Genomic DNA, 20566 nt, shown 5'->3' with positions numbered 1-20566 from the left:
TATATATCTATATTCTTAAACGTATAGCCTCATCTTAATACCTGAAATTCACTGACTAGGTTTTACACACTGGTTACACAAAACCATTGTGTTTGCTATAATTGTAACAGCCTCTTAACCGTGCTACCACAATGGGGGCAAATATGATATTGTATAACTGTGCAGATGCACTTTCATTTTACATTTCACTAACATGTAAATTTGGAGAGAGAGAATTTAGTATCACTATATGTGTAAACCAGAGAGAATATAACATTATATACTTGAACATATCACCCAGTAGTAAAATATTCCTTCTAGTAACATTGCCGTAGTTTGTACAGCTAGATCTCACTCAGTGAGATTTTGTCCAGTCCCTGCTCTTTTGTGGTTGCAAGAGGGGATTATGTGGTTATTTGAATATGGGATTTGAGACCTTTGTCAAATTATGTTTGCTTCTTGCCTTGGTACAAGAGGAAGTCAGGGGGCTGGTACTTGAAACAGGGTTGTACCTCTGTGGCTTTGCATTGCATTGCATTGCATTATGTGTCATTTACTTCTTACCACTCAATGAGCCTAACACATTACTGACTTGTTATGGTATGTTGGAAAATGATGTGGGGCTATCGCCTGGTGGCACAATCTTTCTAAGCCACAATATCCAAAGGACATTTGCAATATTTACACTTGCAGTGGCTCCACTTCAGTGGAGAATAATGGCAGTCTCCCCTGTCATTGCCCATGGACTTCAAAAGTGCAACATGTTTCCACCCAGAGGCAGAGAGCATTCACCGACATAATTGACCATGGCCTTCTCTTGCCCAGAGCATAGGGATTCTGATATGTTCCTGTTTTAAACCTCAAAGACATATTGCAGCACATTGTTGAAATGCCAGTAGGCCAGCCTCAAGGTAGATGAAACTTTGATATGAGTATTTGTATCACCCTCAGAATTCTCTGTCGGAGCTTGACAAGATTCCTGTTTCTAAATATTTGAACATTCAAGCCTTAAATGTGACTGACTGTCTCAGGGCTGTTTCCATCTCTGGTGGTGAGGAGGGATGTGTGTGTTTTTAATTTAAATTATCTCTTTTGAGGTTTGTGGGAGAAAAGAAAATATTTATCTTTTAGCTTATTGATATCAGCAGGCAGGCTAGCTAGTCTCAGAAGGATGGAAGGTTTATTGGTTAAGACGCAGGCACCCAGTTAGTGATAAAGAATTCTTTGCATTTTTCCTCAGTAAAGTAAATTGCTTGTAGGATATTGCTCAGAACTTAATCCCTTCAGAGCTGCATCTCAGTCAATCAGTTTTAAACTGCTGTCTGCTAGTAAATAGTTAAATCTCTCTCTTGCTCTGCATGTTTTGGTTTCTATACACAGTACACACACATATGTTTTGTAGTAAATATAGAAATGAAACTGAACTCTGTAAAGAAACTTTTCTGGGAATAGTTCTAAAAATTCAGAGCTGCTGACAAGATCCTCTGCTTCCTCCGTTACTCATTGTATGCATTTCCCTTCTTGAAATGTATATGTTTGAAGGAGAATTCCACCAGAGGCGGGCAAATAAGGAGGGAATTTATTATCTTGCTGGGATTTTTAAAGATATTTTTAGATGTTTCCCCATACATAGTCACATTGCACTATGATTCTGGAGACCACGGTTTGTATCCTGGCTCAGCCATGTAAACCCACTGGGTGACCTTGGACAAGTCACATTGTCTCAGCCTCACCAGATGGCAAAGGCAACCCCCCTCTGAAGAAACTTGCCATCAAAACCCCATGATAGATTTACCATCAGCCGGAAGTGAATTGATGTCACACAACAACAACCCGGAGCCACATATTAGGGCTACATGGTTAAAAATGTAAGCACACTATACCACACAGAGATGGACTCATGCATTATACAGTGTCTCCTGATATTAGGTGGCTGCACAGATACATACTGGTTGTTTACAATAAGCTGATAGAACAATTCAGCAACATCAGGATAGGGGTGCTTTCAGGTTCTTAGTGTGTAGGCATTGGGGTATCCAGATATGAAAGACCAGAGCACACTTCCATCTTTAATAGTTGCTTGCTTAACAATTAGAGATACGGAGGATCTGTCCATCCAGACTCTGTGGTAGACATCTGGAGTGAAAATGTGCGTCCTTGCATTATTACTGCTATATTGAGATGGTCCTTGAAATCATGTGGAATATAGAGGACCCTGCATATACTTCAGCATGTCACAGATGAAAACCAGGACACATGTGGCCAGGCAATCAGACTCTGGTCAAGATGGCAAGAAGTTATATATGAAGAAGAAACTCTTACCGAGGAGAGGCTGTAGCACTTTACTTTTGCCTGACCTTCCTGGGAAGTGCAGAGTTCAGCACTCTCATTTCCCACCTGCTGAGTTAACTGAATGCAAACTACCATTCTACTCTCAGTTCAGTTTGCAGCAATTAAGCTGAGAACAAAGGGGGGAAGTGGGAAGAGGAGTGAGAAGCTGGGACATATTTAAAGCAGTTGAAAAAAATAGCTTGATTGGGACTGTCTCTGCAAGACGGGGCCATTTGGGGGGTATGAAGCTGATGCCCCAGGCATGTTTCATAGATGCTTTTGCATCGTTGAAGACTTAGAACTACTCTGAAAGCAAGGAGATGGAACAGCTCTAGAGGGGATGCATGATGCCTCCCACTACCCCCCCCCCCCCCCCATTTCTAAACTTCTGTCACTACTTTCAGAACAGGCACTTTTCACATAAAAATGTTTTCATTTATTATCATCTGGTTAGGTCAGGGATAGGCAAAGTGCAACCGATGGGCTGCATACATCTTCTAAGCTGCTTTTTCCATTCCATCCCCATGTGTGTGTTTTTCTTTTTTTAAAAAAACTCACATTGCAATTTGCTGCCAATGTGGGATATTGCCTACACACTTAGAAATATATATGATGCTGAAGAGAGTGTAATATTCCTGGAATTTATTAAATAGATTTTTGTAAGGGAAGCACACTCCCCCAACCCTCGGAGATATTTTCATTTTAACCAACAAGACATTTTTAGAGCCTTCCTGTGTCTGCACAAGTCCCTGCCCTTAAAAGCAATAGCAATTTCTTTATATAATGGGCTCTTGTTATCGACTGGGGTTTGGTTCCAGGGTCCCCCATAGATAAAAAAAAAATCTGTGGATGCTCAAGTCTCATTAAATACAATGGCATAGTAAAATGGTGTCCCTTATATAACACGGGGGGAAAAGGTTTGTTATTTGGAATTTATACTTTTTGGAATATTTTCAAACCATGCATCCATGGATAAAAAATCCGTGGATAAGGAGGGCTGACTGTATAAAGTTGTACAACAGTTCTTATGTAAATCACAAGTATTGCTTTGGTTTGCAGATTCTGACATCCTTTTTAAAAAAATCTTCTCCAAATAAATAGAGAGCTATTTCTATGAGGCTACACACATGAACCAAAAGACTCATTTTTTCTTGGCCTGATGTCATCCTATTTAGATGACACAGACAAACAGGTTGGGCTGACTGGCACCAATCTAGCAGATCTGGCCTGAACCTAGCCCAACTGGCCCTTATCCCCAGTCTAAAAACCTGGCTGTTTAAGGCGGAGTTTGCCAGAAACTTCACTCCGACAGATGTTACACTGGATAGCCTCTCATGTACTGCTGCCACTGTTCTCTGTGAAGGCCCAAGTTGTGGTCTGTGACATTGGAAGGGGTCACCTGGCCAAGTGGAAACCAGGAGCCTCATTTCTGCCCTTACAGGCTGTAGTAGGAGGCTTCACATAGAATGAGTGTGTGGTGACGGCTCCATGGCACAGCATTGGGCTGGCATCCCAACTCTCACACACACCATAGCCATGCCAGCCTACACAAGTGCCAGGGCGGGTAGAGGTCAGATCCATGAGATTGGCCCATGGTATTCTGCCCTTGTTTTCAGTGCCTAAGTTCTGGTTTAGCATATGCTAAAATAGTGGGAAATACTTTTGAAAGACAGAAATGTTTGTTTTAAAGACAAAAATAAGCAGTTCATACAGCATCTCTGTGCTTCTTTGCTCACTCTATAATGAGATTGTTTGGGAGTCGTTCTGTTTCAAGAAATAAAACATCTGAAGATCCTAGCATTAATCATTGCTCATGTATTTTTAGGAGTTCTAGTTATTGATTTTTGTGATAAATAAACCAGGAAACACTAAATAATATGGCATATTGGATATTGTATATTTTCTGATAATGAATAAATTAGCTTATCTTTTAAAGCCACAACAAACAACAGGGATATTCCAGATTTCCAAGGTTGGCAATAATGTAACAGGGTTTGTTTGTTGTTTGGGTTTTTTGCGTGTTTTGCCAAAAATGGAGAAATGTATTGTTTTTTGAAAATGTGTATCCATTTAAAGAGCTAACTACATTTTTGATTTAATGCTTTTAAAGTGTTTTAAATTAGTGCTCTTTTTACTAGGAAAGCTTAATTATTTCTGAAACTTTTAAATTAACAATATTTTGCTTTTAATCTGTGCTGTGAGCTGCATTGTGTTTTGTGCTGGGGGAAAGGTGGGATATTAAATAAATTAATGCATTTAATAATTTCCAAGGTTGGCAATAATGCACCAGGGTTTGTTTGTTGCATAACATAAAATGCTGCATAACTTAAAAATGCTATTCCATTCTGTTGGAGTCTGATAAACCAAACACAGTTTCTGTATGTCCAGTTTAACAAAATGTTTCAAACTCTCCTGTGCCATAAACAGGAAAGATCATTTGATAAGTTGATGATAAATGTCTCAGCCTCTTTTTACTAACCAGTCAATGAAGGCTTATAAAGGTATACTATGTCCAGCCAAAACTGAGGTGCTGGTGGTGTATGGCTCAACTGATGAGTAATGTAAAGATATAGCTGTGAAGTCTGTAGAATCAGTACATAGAGAGATATTTTAGCACCTTTGAGAGTAAGTGAAAGAAAGAAGTTGACAGCCTGAGCTTTCGTAGACTTCAATCTACTTCCTCAGATGTAAAGAATCTCTTTACCTACTGATGAGGAATGTGTTATCCATTGTATACTGGATGGAACAGTTTGTAGATTATCAGTGGAAAGATCAAACTTCATTTTTAAAAAGTGGTACTATATGGTACTTTTTAATTTGCATTAAAAAGCTAAATTAAATTATGTTTGTGCTATAAAGCAGAGATTTATTTTACTTAAATTGCCGTTTAGATTTAGATTTGTGATAAACTAAAAACTTTATAGACTTAAAGTGAGAAATCCTATCTGTATTTTATTCTTATCGCCATCCGAGTGTTAAACTTTGGAGAAAAGGGAAGTCACCGTATGAATTTTTGAAAACCCTGTTTCTCACTCATGTACTGAAACAGAATGAATGGAGTTAAAATAAATACATATAAGAAGGATGCAGGTTACCCAAAATTTTATAATTTTGAACCCAGATCTTTTTTGCAAGAGCCATACCTGCCCCATGCCATGTCTTGCATCAAGAGGTGTCACTAGGGGGCTGGGCGTGCATGCCACACCAGATGACACCTTAAGGGGAGTGACGCCACTGCTCCCCAAACATTTCTCTTTAGGCAGAAATGGGCTGTGGTGTTTGCCTACATCCCTTTAAAATGCTGGAATTCGGTGGAAGAAATAGTGTGAGCAGAACGAGGCTCAGTGGGAGAAGAAAGGAGATGCCTCAGGGGTTTTTTAAAATAGATTTTGAATTTTTAAAATTCTTTAAAAAAAATTAAAGAAAACATCACATCCTACCAAATGGTCTTTTTATCCGCATAAAACCATGTGCATACAAATACATTTAGGCCGTGTGCATGATATTGAAATGTAAAGGTATAATTTTAATTTTGCTAGTTTATGTCACAACTTTTGCAATTACATGCACGGATATACGGGAATTACATTAAGGTGCTTGCAAGCCAACACATTGATTTTTTGGGGGTAAAATGTTCTGACTTAAATATGTTTCTTTTTTTTATGGAAACACTGAGGTAATTATGTTCAACATTTTCCAGTCTCTGGTTATCAGATCTACTTATAGCTGATGGCATGAAAGCAAGTTTCAGAGTAACCTTTGCCAAGTTTGGCTGGTGCATCTATTGTCATTGTTTCTGCAAAAATATGATTTTGCCACACTTATCCATGTCCTATAAGTCCTTTGATTTTGAATGTCTCCACTGAGAAAGCAGACATTTTGGGGGTTGTATCCATGTTCATATTTATCTTTTGTCTTTTAGATGGTAGAGGAAATTGTAAAGCCAGTTTCAATGGACCTTTATTATCTAATAACTGTGTTTAGGCTTGCAGCCCAAATACTGTCTTTTCGCAAGTTTTCAAGGTTTTTAATATGGCATTGTTTTAATAATTCTAACTGCTTCCTACTGAACTGTTGCTGAGCTTGTAGTTATTTTCTTCAGAATTTAGTGTGTTCTGTTTTAATCTGCTTTTATATTTCATCCTTGTATGTTGCTATCATACATACTTCAAAGTGCACCATGTGGGAAATGAAGGTAGATTTTTTAAAAATGCTTAGACTGACTTGACAAACCTTAGGCAAGTAGATGTCATTCTTTTAATCTAATAGTCCATCTTGCAACATTGAGCCTGACAGCAAAATACACAGTATATACAGACCAGCATATATGGCTGGAGAAACCAGAAACTTTATTTTTTTAAAATATTTATTTCCCGCCATATATCTCAAGATCTCAGAGTGGCTTATAGTAAAATCAATTTAAAACAATAATTTAAAAAAGACTAAAATATATTGAATCATTTCTCAATTATTTCTGTTGGGTAAAAGACAGGGCTGTGAATAAAATATACTATTATTTTTGGTATGTATTCATACATTGGTAAACTGCTAGTGAGGAGATTACATTGATCCTTCATAAATTTATGGTCACATATCAACAAACTATTCTGTCAGCTTTAAATATCTCTTACTGTGTAGAACAGATCTCTGCTTATGGGTTCTGTCTACAAAAAGTTTCCACCAAACTCAAACAATGAACTATGTATTAATTTATACAATTATTTAAGAATTCTTACTTCAAGCTTAAATTTTTCTGGGTTACATACTGGAACGTAAGTGAAAGATGTGCATAGTCAAACCAGACATTTATATAGAGATATAGCTGTGTATCAGCATTCAAAGAAATCTTGTAGCACCTTTGACACCAACCAGGAGAAATATGTATATTACACATAGAGGGAAAACAGAAATACATATTGGGTAGGTAATCACAATCAAATTCATTAACAAATTTGCTTTGTACCTATAGAAGTGCATCTTCTGCCGACAAAGGATTAAGAAAATATCTGGTGCCTGCATCCAGTGTTCTTATGGACGTTGTCCAGCTTCTTTCCATGTTACATGTGCCCATGCTGCAGGAGTACTGATGGAACCAGATGATTGGCCATATGTTGTCTACATCACATGTCTCAGACACAAGATCAGTCAAAATGTGGTAAGAATTTACCCTAATTTCATTTCATTAATTTAATTTAATTTTTATTTTAAAAAACAACCCCCCCCCAAAAAGACTGTTGTTACTAGACTGAAGCCAATTAATCCATGCTTGCTAACCATGAGTACTGCTGTCTTTAACCAGTTTCTGACTATCACAGAACAATAGGAAAAAAACAAAGACTACATAGATTGGATCGAGATATTTTGAATGGTATATCCATGCAACTGTGTTAGTTTCTTAAAAGGAGCTCATTCCTCTGCCCCAGATATTTTGGGACTATTTAGTGCTAAGGAGATCAGATTGTGGTTCTTATGAAATAAACAAGGATCATGTATGTACATTTATTCAAAAGGAAAACTGAGGAGCAGATCTGAAGAGGAATTGGGCTGAGGAGGAGAGGCCATTGACCAGATTGAAATACCCCACAGGCCAATGATTCCAGTATTCCAGCACTGTTCTAAAGACAGATTCCCCTCTCACACATCCACTTGCCACATACCTCGCAAAGTGACCATCTGTTGACTATCTGTAGAACACATACAGTAAAGAAATAGAAATTATACCACATTATATGCATTTCACCTAACTGTTAACCTGCATAAGTCTTGTACTGTGTAGGAACTCTGACCTAATTTCTAATGTCATTAGCTATAGCAAAGAAGACCCTTCTGTGAGTCCTACTTAAACTGAAATATTTCAATTTTTTTAAAATTAAAATTTATTAATACATTCTAAAACAAAACATGACAACAAACAGTACACCAAAACAACAATACATAAAGACAATAACTCCGATAAGGCCCTGAAAATTATAGATAAAAGGTATATTCAGGGATCCTGAAAGACATCTTTCCATTAAAATTTAGCTAAAATTGGGGGATGTCTAGAGACTAAATCTTGCTGGATGTATTCAATAAATGGGTACCAAATCTCATGAAAGGTCAATCCAGAATGTAAGCCTCTTGCTCTGTTGTTATTATCTGCCATTTTCTCAATTAACCACAAGTCCCAGAGTCTTGTCCACCATCCTGCAATATTCCACTTTCCAGTTTTCCAGTTCTTGGTTATCTCAAGCCTGCCAACAACCAGAATCAAACTAATAAGTTCTTTATGCTGCAGGGCTTTATTTTCATTCATAACAGAAATATTTCATACAAAGCAGTCTAAACCCAGCATTCTGTTGGTGCACTACCCTGGCAATGCTACACCAGCATAAGAAATAGCGATAGAAGGGAAAAAATTGGGTACATCAGCCATGAAATAAGTAAATTACTGGTGAAAAAGACTGCTCACAGCTAACAGACCTATCTGCCTTCCTGAACCTAGAAATAGTGCAACTACTAGTGATATACACCATCAAGACTTCTGGCCAAAGCAAGACTTACACTGTTAAATGAGCCAGGAGAAAAGCAGGATAATCAGCAAGTAAATGAGTAAATAAATAAATGATCACTGTACAGAACACTGTAGGGTAATAAAGAATGACAGCCATGGCATTTGAAATCACTGTGTTTGTTTAATATTTCTTTTTAAGAAATCAAAAGCCTTGGAAAAAGCTGTTTCAGTCGGGCAAACTGTGATAGCAAAACACAGGAATACACGATACTACAGCTGCCGCGTAATAGAAATCACATCTCAAGTTTTCTATGAAGTCATGTTTGATGATGGGTCTTTCAGCCGAGATACCTTCCCTGAAGACATTGTGGTAAATATTTGTTTCAAGAAATAAATTTTAATTTTTCTTTAAAAATTAAATAAGTAAAATTGAACTATTTCTTCTGACCTTTCAGCAGGATAATTAACTTAATATTCTGTTCATGTTTGTTATTTCTTCCAGCAGAGAATTACTACTTTCTCAGGAGCTTCCCAACCTTGTTTGTTCTAATTAGTATCCACCATTTCACCAAATGAGTCAAAACTAATCTTTCAAAGCCTTTTAATTAAATAAGAAATATGTTTTTAATAAAAGATATTAAAAGTGGGAATTCTACATATTGTAATGTGTCTTTGAGATGTAATATAAAAAAATTCCTTGATGAATTGGAAAAAAAAATCTGTGTTCAAATATGTAAGAGAAAGAATGGCTTGCATGAATGTACAGTAGTATGGTTTTTAGTTAGTCAACATTATTGATGATGTGTCTTGAATGATTCTAAATCAGAAAGGAAAGAATAGTATTGTTTGTAGTGTTTTACAACATATATTTGGTTCTCTTGAAATAGCATTTGATTGAGAAAGTTAACAAGCAGTTCCTATACTTATGTAGAGCATTATATGAATTTATTCTGAAATTCTAGGCATGATGCTCCCTTGCCATGTGTGTTATGGAACCTGTACGCATTCTGCTTTTGCACTTTTTTGCTCCTGAGAGTGCACAGTCCTGGGCTGATATTGGGCCCCCTGTCAAAATTCTTCAAGCTCCATTACATCAGTCAGACATTGCCAGGGTATGGCGGCAATACATTATTCTTCAGGCTTTCTGTCCTTCATGCCTAGAAAAGGGAAAAAAAGCTGCAGAGCTGTCTCATTGTCCTTTTTAGATAGTTAAAAATATAAAGCAAGACAGGAGAGTGGATTTTGAACTACTATACATCAGACAGAAAGGCTACTATTAACCATGGTGGCCAGGAAAAGATACAGTATTTGCTGAGGTTGCCACAAAAGATATAATATTTATTGAGGTTATTCACTCTGGGAAATTTCCATCCTGTTGCTTGCTGAATTGTTAGATTGAGAGAAGTTTTGTACTTTGTGATATGTTTTATATAATATCACACTTTATGAAGTCTGGATACAGTGTATAAATAATATTCCTTAATGTATTTTCTAAGGATTCTTCCTCCCCCCACCCCCACCCCCCCAATTTTGCCATGAAGGGTTCATCAGTTGTAAGGAAGCATAGCCAATGAAGATTTCCTCCTAGCTGACAAATTAATTGTTGTCTCATTTTTCTGTTTTTCATTGTTGCTATTGTCCATGTGTCATATTTTCTTGGTATCTCTTCTTTTGCATTTTGAATTAGTATCTACAATAGGTATCTAAGGGCCTGAACAGACAGGCCAAAATAAAACTGCTTCGGGTCACTTTTGGAGATATGCTGTTTAAATGACACATACATCTTAAGAGGCCAGATGCTGTGCCAAGGGTGACTGGAGTGTGGCTTTGGCATGGCTTCCAGACTCTTAGGATGCATACATTATTTAAACACTATACCTCCAAAGTGACCCAAAGCAGCTTTATTTTGGCTTGTCTGTTCAGGCCCTAAGATAGTTATTTAGATATTTTTGAGAAATATGAACATCTGTGTATAAGATGTTCCATGACATAAAATTCAAAGGAAGAGGAAAGTGGTTAGTACAGGTTTTGAAATAGCCAGTTGATGTTTTAAAGTTTTATTTCTTGTATCAAAAAGGTGGAATTTTGTTCACCTCAGAAGATTGCCAGCAAAAACAAAGTAATCATTTAGTGTGTGTGTGTGTTTAAGGAGAAGAATGGGACTGGCTGATGTTGGGTTTCAACTTGGGTAGTGTGCTAGAAGTGCAAAGTAACAAGAAATGGCTTATGCCAAGAGCAGTGCACATTAACACATAGGCAATTACAAATGTAAATGTTATCTGTCCCATATTAGGGTTGCCAAGTTTCCAAAATAGTGATAAAAGACAATCAAAATTCACAACATACAGCAGTACAGGCTCAACTGTTTGGAAGTGGCTATTGACAAAGTTGTTGAAGCATTCCCCATTATTGTTCCCCTTCTCATTAGACCTTGCCTGTACATACAACTAATGATCCTTCCCAGGTATCATGAGGTAAATGTAAATCTAGCTAAATATACACCTGCTTTATGAAATAGATACATCTTTAAGGTGCACAGCCACAAGAGTGTTGTTCTCTGGATGCTGCTCCTTAGAATGAAGTTGTCTGCTTTTCCCAAGTTAGAAGATTATTGCCACTTTTCCTGCTGGTGCAAGATTGGCTAATAAACGTTAGACAGGTCTAGGTAAGACCCCAGTTTCACTAGAGATGTGGCTCCCGAGAGAATTTTTGGATCTCTGATCATCTGGGAACATTTGTGATAGCAGACCAGAAGTCCACAAAATAAGGAAGGGCAGATGAGGAAAAGGAGGAGTGAGTGCCAGCTGTGTTCACATAGGCCTATTACAGACTGCCAAAATAAAGCTGCTTCGGGTCTCTTTGGAGGTATGCTATTTAAATTATGCATGGGTCCTAAGAGTCCGGAGGTCGCGCCAAAGCTACACTCCATTCCTAAGCACTGGAGTGCAGCTTTGGTGCAGCTTCCGGATTCTTAGGACTCATGCATCATTTAAACAGCATACCTCCAAAGAGACCTGAAGCAGCTTTATTTTGGCAGTCTGTAACAGGCCATAGATGGACTCCCCAGCATTGGTATGTAATATGAGGTCATTGCTGTATACCAGTTGCTGGGGGATCTGTCTGTTGTATGCATCTGGGGCCCATTCCTCATGAGTAGGGTGCATGTCAATTCTGAAGTTTGAGGAATTTCATACAACTACAATACAGGGCAGGTTTTCTGACCCCTAAATACATATAAAACAGGACGCCTGGCAATTCTAATAAGATATGTATGTTAATCTTTGGTCTTGTTTTACATTTTTCAGGAAGCAGAGTTGCCCTTCAAATGTTATTAGCAGAGATTATCCTGTTTCCCCTGCTAAGTCCTTACTTATAAAAGGGCTAATGCCTTTTTGGTAATATAGCACTCAAAGAGTGGGACATTTTCAAAGCAGTATGTGAGAGATTTAGCTGTTCACCTCCCACTGGTGATAAATGAAGACATGCAGCTAAATTCCTGCTATGACCCTTTGAAAAGCTACACCATTGGTTTAGGATATTATACAACACATCATTAATGATTGCGGATGCCTTGTTTAAGGAATTTCTATATTAGACATATGGGACTGTATTCCTAACTAGAAACTGCTCATTTGTTTGCACCTGCATCAGTGCTTGAGCTGTGGGAGAGAGGAGAAACAGCTTACCACCCAAGTGGGGTAGTCTGATTTGGAGCTAAGAAGAAATGTAATCAGGCCTGGATATGCCTCAGTGCTTCTCAGATAGTAGAGGAACAACATATAATTGTTTGAAGGAAACACCAAAGAACTTTAAGATCCCTTAGAGAAATCTTTGTGTGTTTTCATTAGATAATATACCTGTAGCATCAGTAACTGGAGGGATTTAAAAAAAAAAAAAACCCTTCCTTCCTAATCCGTGCAGTGTGCATATCAGGTGTTAGTGCCACTGGGAGGACTTATTCATTAGGGTTTGTTTTTTCTTTCTTTCCAGAAGCAATGTTGCTGCCTATTGAAGAAGCTATTTCTCTAATCTGTTCCCCCTGTTCGGTTAGCTCACAAAGATAGCAAAAGCTTTCTGCTTTTGCATTATGTGTTCGAGCCACTGCACAATTTCAGCTCTGTTCACAATTGCATTTATGCAAGCAAGCCACCATTTCATGTTAGTACATATTTCGTTGATTGCAAAGGAAAAGAAAAGATTCAGGGAAATTGCAGCCTACTATCCAAACTTTGTTTCTACCTTGTAAACACACAAGCCATAACTTTGTTCTCAGGGTGTATCTTAAGTATTCCATTACCATTTGTTAAAATGTAGTATTTAATTAGGCTATGTAAACTATTCAGATCAATGTGAAGTCGAAGGCTTTCATGGGCAGCATCCATAGTTTTTCTGGGTTTTTTGGGCAATGTGGCCATGTTCTGGAAGAATGTATTCTTAACATTTCACTTGCATCTGTGGCTGACATCTTCAGAGAATGGTGGCATGAAGGTTTGTGCGGTATATATATTATTTGACCCTTGGTTGGGGGGAAGTGATTTACATTTTAATCTGTGTTGTTCTGTTGGTGAATAGATGGGAGGATATTTGAGGAGGATTTGTGGCTATTTAATTAGTGATCCATTGGCGCTTTCTGCACCGGCATTTGGGATGTCCGGAGGACGTCCTATTTTAAAAAAGGGGCGTCTCTTTTAGACGCCCCTGGGCCTAGTACGGACTCCGTCCGTACAAGATGGCGCCGGCCCTTCTACATGGCCGGCGCCATCTTTGCGTATCGGATGCTGAGCGTCCGTACGCGTTGCGTCCTTTGTGACATAGCGAGTGCGCCCCTGGCGCCTCGCTACGTCGCAAACGCGACTTGAAAAGAAGCTCCATTTTGGAGCTTCTTTTTCAGTCCGCAGGGGAGCCGCGCCGTGTGGAGGCTCCGGCTCCCCCACGGACTAGCCAGCGGCGGCGGCAGACCACCGCAAAGCGGCGGTCTGTACCCCGCCATTGTCTGCTGGGAAGCCCCCTGACTCCTCACCTCTTAATGCTAGCTATTAAAAATGAAAGGGTTCTTTTGTTTTGCAAATGGCCCCACACCTGTGGAAATCGTAACATGTCTCCTTATCACAGAATTTTAGGCAAGCTCTGGAGAACCTGTCTCCAAGTATTTTATTTGCCTTTGCTTTGGGAAGGGATGTAGGAGAAATCTGTTAGGTTCATACATTTGTATAAGTCCACATTGTTTTTAACCAGCAGACCTATATACAGTTTTCAGTTGTATTTACATCCTTTCAAGGTGAACAACAAAAATGTGTTTGAAAAACCTGTAAGGTAAAAGTGTGGTTTTGAAACATATTGGGAAATAAACGTTAATCAGTGGGAGAGAAATGCATATATTACAGTGATGTGCACAAAAATGCAAATGTTTTAAAAACTGTACATGGAAATATATACAAATTTCCTAGGAGAGGAACTTCACAATCTGAGATGTACTGAGTCAGAACTAGTTTTGTGGTGAATATCTGAGCATCTCTAGTTTAACAGTTCCTCACATTCCTGCCCTATGCTACATTGTCAGGATTCTCACATTACTTATTCAAATGTGTTTGCAATGGGAAAGTTCTGTGTAGTTTCTCAAATATCGAACATATTTGCACTCATTGGTATAGTTCTCCTGCTCCTCCGTTATCCTGTAAGCTGCAATGGTCATAAGCAGTAATAAAAAATACATTGCTGCATGACTCATGTCTGTTGCTCTAAGCAAATCTTACACAGCTTCTGATTAATTTTATTTGTTTATTTATTTGTTTGGGCCCTTCAGTCTTTACAAAATGGATGCTTCATCATCAAAAGAAGCACAAACATAAATAGAAATATAAGCCCTTCCTCTTTTTTTTTTTTTAAAAAAAACCCAGCATCGATACACAAAGCCCAAAATGGGAATTATGCTGACACTAATGTAACTACATCCTTTCAGTAGAGGAACTGAAGGAGCCTTCAGTAAGATGAGAATAGTGCCGATTAAGCCCCATCATTCAGTGCTTTAAATTCATCACCAGCCATGAAAAAAGGAAGAGGGCCATTTAGAAATGTGACAGCAAAAATACATCACACAGAAGTTTTCTAAAGACTACTTCTGCTTTTTCAAATGCACCTACATTTCACAAAACATCAAAATTACCATCTTTGGCTTTCTTTGTAATGGAATTGGGCACATTTTCATGATCGTACATTTGAACAAAAAGTGTCAATATAATAACATGACTATTTGAGATGCTGTTTAAAAATAAAAGTTTCCCCACCCCCGTATACTCCTTTCCCATAGATTCCAGAATGAAACACATGCATTAGTATCCTAAGGCTGTTCCTCTAAAATGTTTGTGAATATATACTTTAAAGCAATAATTCACAAACTGTGCCAGGTCTAATTTGGTATTTCATGAGAGAACTGCATGAGGAATAGATGAATTAAACAAAGACTCCTGAGAGCCAATATACTCACTCGTGGAGGAGGAGGCTACCTATTGAATATCTGGGTGAGTTAGGCTGCTTTTAACTTTCAAGAAAAGAAAATATTGTTAGAGTAATGGTGAAATGTGCCCCAGTTTATTACACAAAAAGAAAGAAGACATCAACTATAAGAAGACTGAAATAAAAATATTATAAACATATAGTAGGGAATGTTTTAAATAGCTTTGACTATGGCTGTATTTAATGTATTATTTCCTATTATTTACCTATTAAAATGTTTTGTGTCTTCCATTTGAAATTATGAGGAAACATGATTTAAGACTAGGATTTTTCATTTTCTTCCATTCATATCTTGGAAGTGCTATATTTCTTGTAGCAAAAAAAAATAAAAAAAAAATGGTGTGATGCCAGTAGAAACAACAATAATTGTTAGAAGAGGTTAACTCAAATTTCTGTTGGTCATGCTATAGTAGATATAATTTGGAGGGGTGGGTGAAAAATTGTGTGTTGGGGGAGAAACCTGTGTTTCTCATGCCATTTCCTATATATATATTTAAGTATGATTTCCATGATTTTATTTCATTGTCTTCATATCTTCAACATACATGCACCAGGACACAAAACATAGCATAGATGAGTTGTATGATAGATTACTATCCCAATGAGAATTTAAATATTTGGTGGGATAAAATCAGGGAACTAGACATATATAGTAGTTTAAATGTTGGGTTAGGACTGGGACTCTGGGAGAGTATGGTTCAAATCCCTACTTAGCCACGGAAGCCCACTGGTCATGTCATATTCACTCAGCCTCAAAGAAAGGCAATGGCAGTCTCCCTCTAAATAGATTGTGCCAAGAAAATCCAATGATTGGGTCACCTTCGGGTTGCCATAAGTGGGAAAGACTTAAAAGCACACAACAACAACAGAGTAAGGGTTAGGATTGTAGTTAGGGTTACGATTACGATTTTCCATGGTTTGTGTTTTTGACAGCAGTAAGTGTCTAATTGCCCATTTGAAGGGAGGTAACTTACTTATGGCTGGGGGTGTCATTTCTGATTTAGTGCATCCGTGTCAATTGCAAAATCCGGTAAATTTACTGAGACTTTTTTAATTTAGTTTGTTTGTTTTAAAAAGCACTTATGCGTGACAAGTGGCTAAAATGTGGAAAGGTTCAGCTCTTTTAAATTTTGCTGTTTTAAAGTGGCCTTCCTCCAACCTGAACCTTTTCTCCACATTGACTGCAAAGCCCATAATAAGATTATTGCCTGGAATAGTAGAAGTCCATGATCTCTGGAAACTGTCAGGTTGAAGAAGGCTGTCCCAAAGCCTGGGATCTCATCTTATATCCAATTCGATTTGCCATCTATCTGGATGTCTTTCTTCTTTCCACCCCAAGCAACACATACATTTTACCCAGTCTTCAAATCTTTGCTTGTTTAAGCATTAATACGGAGTGATTTATTTCAGTTAAAAGACACTAATCTAGCACAAGTACAGCAAGAAGTGGCTAGTGACAGCTATAATCCTATGAATCAACAGTGCAGAATTCTGAACTTGAAATCAGACTATTTTTCTGTATGACTGTATGACTATCCTTTCTGCCTCCCTACTACTTACTAGTCACTACTTACTAGTCTGCAAAGTAGAGCACAGTTGTTACATCCAAGATGAAGCTAGAGAACCCAAATACTGTCTGTGACTTCTGTATTTTTAATAATCAGGTATCTAACAAGCCTACTCTTCTCTGCACCCCTCTTGTTCTTGTTTTTATGCGCGTTTGGGTAATTTCCAATTTATAGTCACACAGTGGATTTCATGGCTGACCTGGTCTCCAGAGTCATTGTCCAATGCTCAAACCACTACACCATGCTGACTCCTACACTCCACTTACCTTAACTATAAAACTAAAAGGTAGGGGCTAGTGGTGCTGGAGGAGGAGGGGGGAGATTAAAAAACAAAGAAGGACAGAGGATTGATGGAGAACTGGCGAAGCCAAGAGAGGGAAAAATGAGGGAGTGTTTGAGGAAGACACTTTTTGTTTTTTCTAGAGCAGAGGTGGAAAACTGTGGAAGGCTATAGGGCTGCAGAAGATCACATCACCTGAAGCCTGACCCACAAAAGTATTTTCCCTCCATGTCCTTTATGGAGTACGGAGACATTTTCACCACATTTTAGGCTACACTGGGTCATTTTAAGACAGACCTCTTTAATAATATGAAGTGAACAGAAGTCACTTCCTGTTTTTTTAAAAAGGTTTCTCCAGGACCTAATATGATCTAGAGCAGGGGTAGGCAACCTGTGGCCTGCGGGCCGGATCCGGCCCGGCGAGGCCTTGGGACTGGCCCCAGCCCAGTCTTGCCGCCGATTGCCGCTGGGGCCTTTGGGGGCAATTGTCTATAGAAGCCTCAGAAACATGCATTTATATTAACATTTTTTTAAAAATCAGCAAATTTTTTTGTGTGCCCTCCATTTAAAAAAAAAGTGTCCTCCATTTGAAAAATTTGTCCTACATTTGTCCCAGTTTATTTATATATATTTTTTAAAAAAAAAATCATTTAATTATTTATTTGTTCGCTTCGGCCCCCCCAGTTGTCTGAGGGATAGCAACCCGGCCCCCGTCTCAAAGAGGTTGCCTTACCCCTGATCTAGAGGGATCAGAAACATGATGAAAATCTCCCAGCACCAATAAAAGATATTTGGGGACAAGCGTCGGGAGACATGGAGACGCACTATCCACAATGCTGCAGCCTTTTTTTGAAAACGCACGCCGAATGAGTCTCGAAGAGAAACGACAACGCAGAAAGAACCACAACCTGGAAACATCACCCAAGGAGACTTTCTGCTGTGCTTTCTGCAACCAGACTTGTTTGTCTCGGATTGGCCTTTTTAGTCATCAATGCGCTTGTACGCATGGGATGAGTCCTTCCCGAATCTTTGTTTGCGAAGAAAAGAGAGAGAGAGAGAGAGAGAGAGAGAGAGAGATTTAATGGGACTTGAGCATTCACAGATTTTGTTATCTTTCGGGGACCCTGGAACCAAACACCAATGGATAACAAGGACCCACTGTGCAGTCAGCCTTCCATACCCAAGGGTATTTTAGCCACGCCTTCAAGCATCTATGGCTTGAAAATATTTTAAAAATATATAAATTCCAAAAAGTAAACCTTGATTTTGCCATTTTATATAAGGAACACCATTTTACTCTGCCACTGTCATTAATGGGACTTCAGCACCCATACATTTTGGTATTCACAGGGGGTCCTGGATCCAAACCCCAGGAGATACCAAGAGCACACTGTACTATGTGAATAATACATTAAAGAATTGCAAAATGGGCAAAAGCTGCATGTCCCATATAATATTATAAATTATATTATATAATAATGCAATTTAGAACTAGCCTAGAATGTAATTAATGCAGGGAAGTACACTCCCACCCTCCCATCTCCAGAAAGATTCCACATAATTCCCCTTTGTACAGACCCATAGGGAGAGCTAACTTTCAGCCCATAAGCTTTTCTGAAAGGGTCCTCAAATTTTCAATATTATATATAATAATTGTATATTATACTACAATATACAGTATAAAACAGTCCAGAACATAATCAATACAAATGGAGAAGTTACTGAACAGAGTTACTGTGCACATCTACCCAATAGAAAGAGTCATGACGTTTTCTTTCTACAGAGGCCCAGGTGGGAGGACACTTTCTGAAAGGGTTCTGGCTATTTGAGAACAATAGTCTCCTGCTAAGAAAACAGTTCCTTACCACCCAACTCCCATTCCCTTCCAATACTCTTTCCTCCCCAAACTATTTTGTTTTCCATTCTTCTTTGATAAATGTTCTTCTGTTTCACATACTCAACTATCTGGCCTGGGCTGCAGAAAGTGCTCTTTCTCCTCTCCCTGTGGACTTCCTAAAGAAATCACACCAATTACTGTGCATAACAACAAAACCATTTCCTCCATAGCATCTCTTCTCCTGGGGCAGCAGCCCTTCCTTTTTTGTTGAATGTGACAGAGGGGGAGGCAGCCATCTTAATGAGTTCTAACAACCCAATTCACTAAAGCATATTTTTAACATCAATGCTAATTGGGAAGTCTAAATAATTAGGTTAAATTACTAGAAAATTTAGTGACTTAATAATGAGTTCATCAATGAATTAATTCCAAGATCTGGTTCTGCAAGTAGATTAGAGAATGGAACTCTAGTTTAGGTCCCTGAAAGTTCCAGTTCTCCTTTAGACAGTAGTCCTGTCAATTAATCAACGAATTAAGCGTTTGAAAAATCAGTCTTTCCCATTTGAACAATTTGAATCACTGCCTCATATGCCAGTTCTCCCCAGCTACATGTGGCCTAGGATGTTTGTAGTGAATTTCCACAATTCATCTTTCTGTCTGTTCTTAAGATGTAAGTAGATAAATTACATTTGTTACTCTCATATCTTCTACCCCGTGTGTTTCTATGTTAAGCTTGTCCGTTGCTGAGTTATGAATACTAATTATAGTGGTCACATTCTTTATGAAAACTATCACTTCGTAAGGATAACTGTGAAAGCTTAATCGCTCACACTGAAGTTTCAAGATATAATGCACAGTGAACTAGCTTAAGCTGAATGGACAGTTTGCATTTAGTGCATTAACTGTATGGACTTGCTGACATTTCAGTACAGTCCTGAGGGATACTCTTCCTACCTCAGGGAGCTCCAGTTCAGTCACCTTTACAGCTCTGCTACAAGAGCCCTTCTCTCTCCCCCACCTTAGATTTTAAATCGCATGAGCTGAATGTTTGTGACAGTTCCCTCCTCCTTCCCTTGCATCCCTTCCTGATAATACACTCTTGTTGAAACTGTCATTAGACCATTTCTATTACTAGTTTGAGTAGCCTATTATGGAAGCAATTTGGTAAGAGCTTAGAGTTTTTCCATGCAATTACATTTTTATATCAAAAGATAGGGAAAGTGATATTTCTTACAATGATTCAACAAGAGGCAACTGGAGAGCCATGTGTACATTGAAGTAAAGAAGCTGTAGGTACTGGGATAGTGGCTTCCATGTTTCAACTTTTAAACACCCTGTTTGGAGATTTTTTCCCCTTTGTGGCAAACATTTTCTATTGAAAAATGATCCAAAATATCTTCAAGACAGAAATCCCAGTCTTCAGGTATCTTTAGCTATTGGGGAGCGGGAGGGGGGGATGGGATGCTGTCTAGAATTAAAATACAGCATAGTTTATAAATGTTGCTCAGTGTCGTAAATGTTTTCTGTCCAGGTTACCTTCAGCTGCACAAGACTCAAACAGAGAT

General features: G+C 38.4%; 1 protein-coding gene across 3 annotated transcripts in view; it reads left to right on the top strand.

The window, feature by feature from the left end:
* The window catches only part of KDM4C (lysine demethylase 4C), a 287512-nt gene that overhangs the window by 241999 nt on the left and 24947 nt on the right, over positions 1–20566 (top strand). For all 3 annotated transcript variants that reach the window (XM_042451543.1, XM_042451544.1, XM_042451545.1), the window contains 2 exons: positions 7280–7465; positions 9003–9173. In XM_042451543.1, coding sequence (XP_042307477.1) covers positions 7280–7465; positions 9003–9173 — 357 coding nt within the window. The remainder of the gene's footprint in view (positions 1–7279; positions 7466–9002; positions 9174–20566) is intronic.

The sequence above is a fragment of the Sceloporus undulatus genome, chromosome 2 (assembly GCF_019175285.1).
Source record: "Sceloporus undulatus isolate JIND9_A2432 ecotype Alabama chromosome 2, SceUnd_v1.1, whole genome shotgun sequence".
NCBI lineage: Eukaryota > Metazoa > Chordata > Lepidosauria > Squamata > Phrynosomatidae > Sceloporus > Sceloporus undulatus.
The sequence above is the reverse complement of the archived record's forward strand: the minus strand, read 5'-3'. Positions and strand labels throughout refer to the sequence as shown.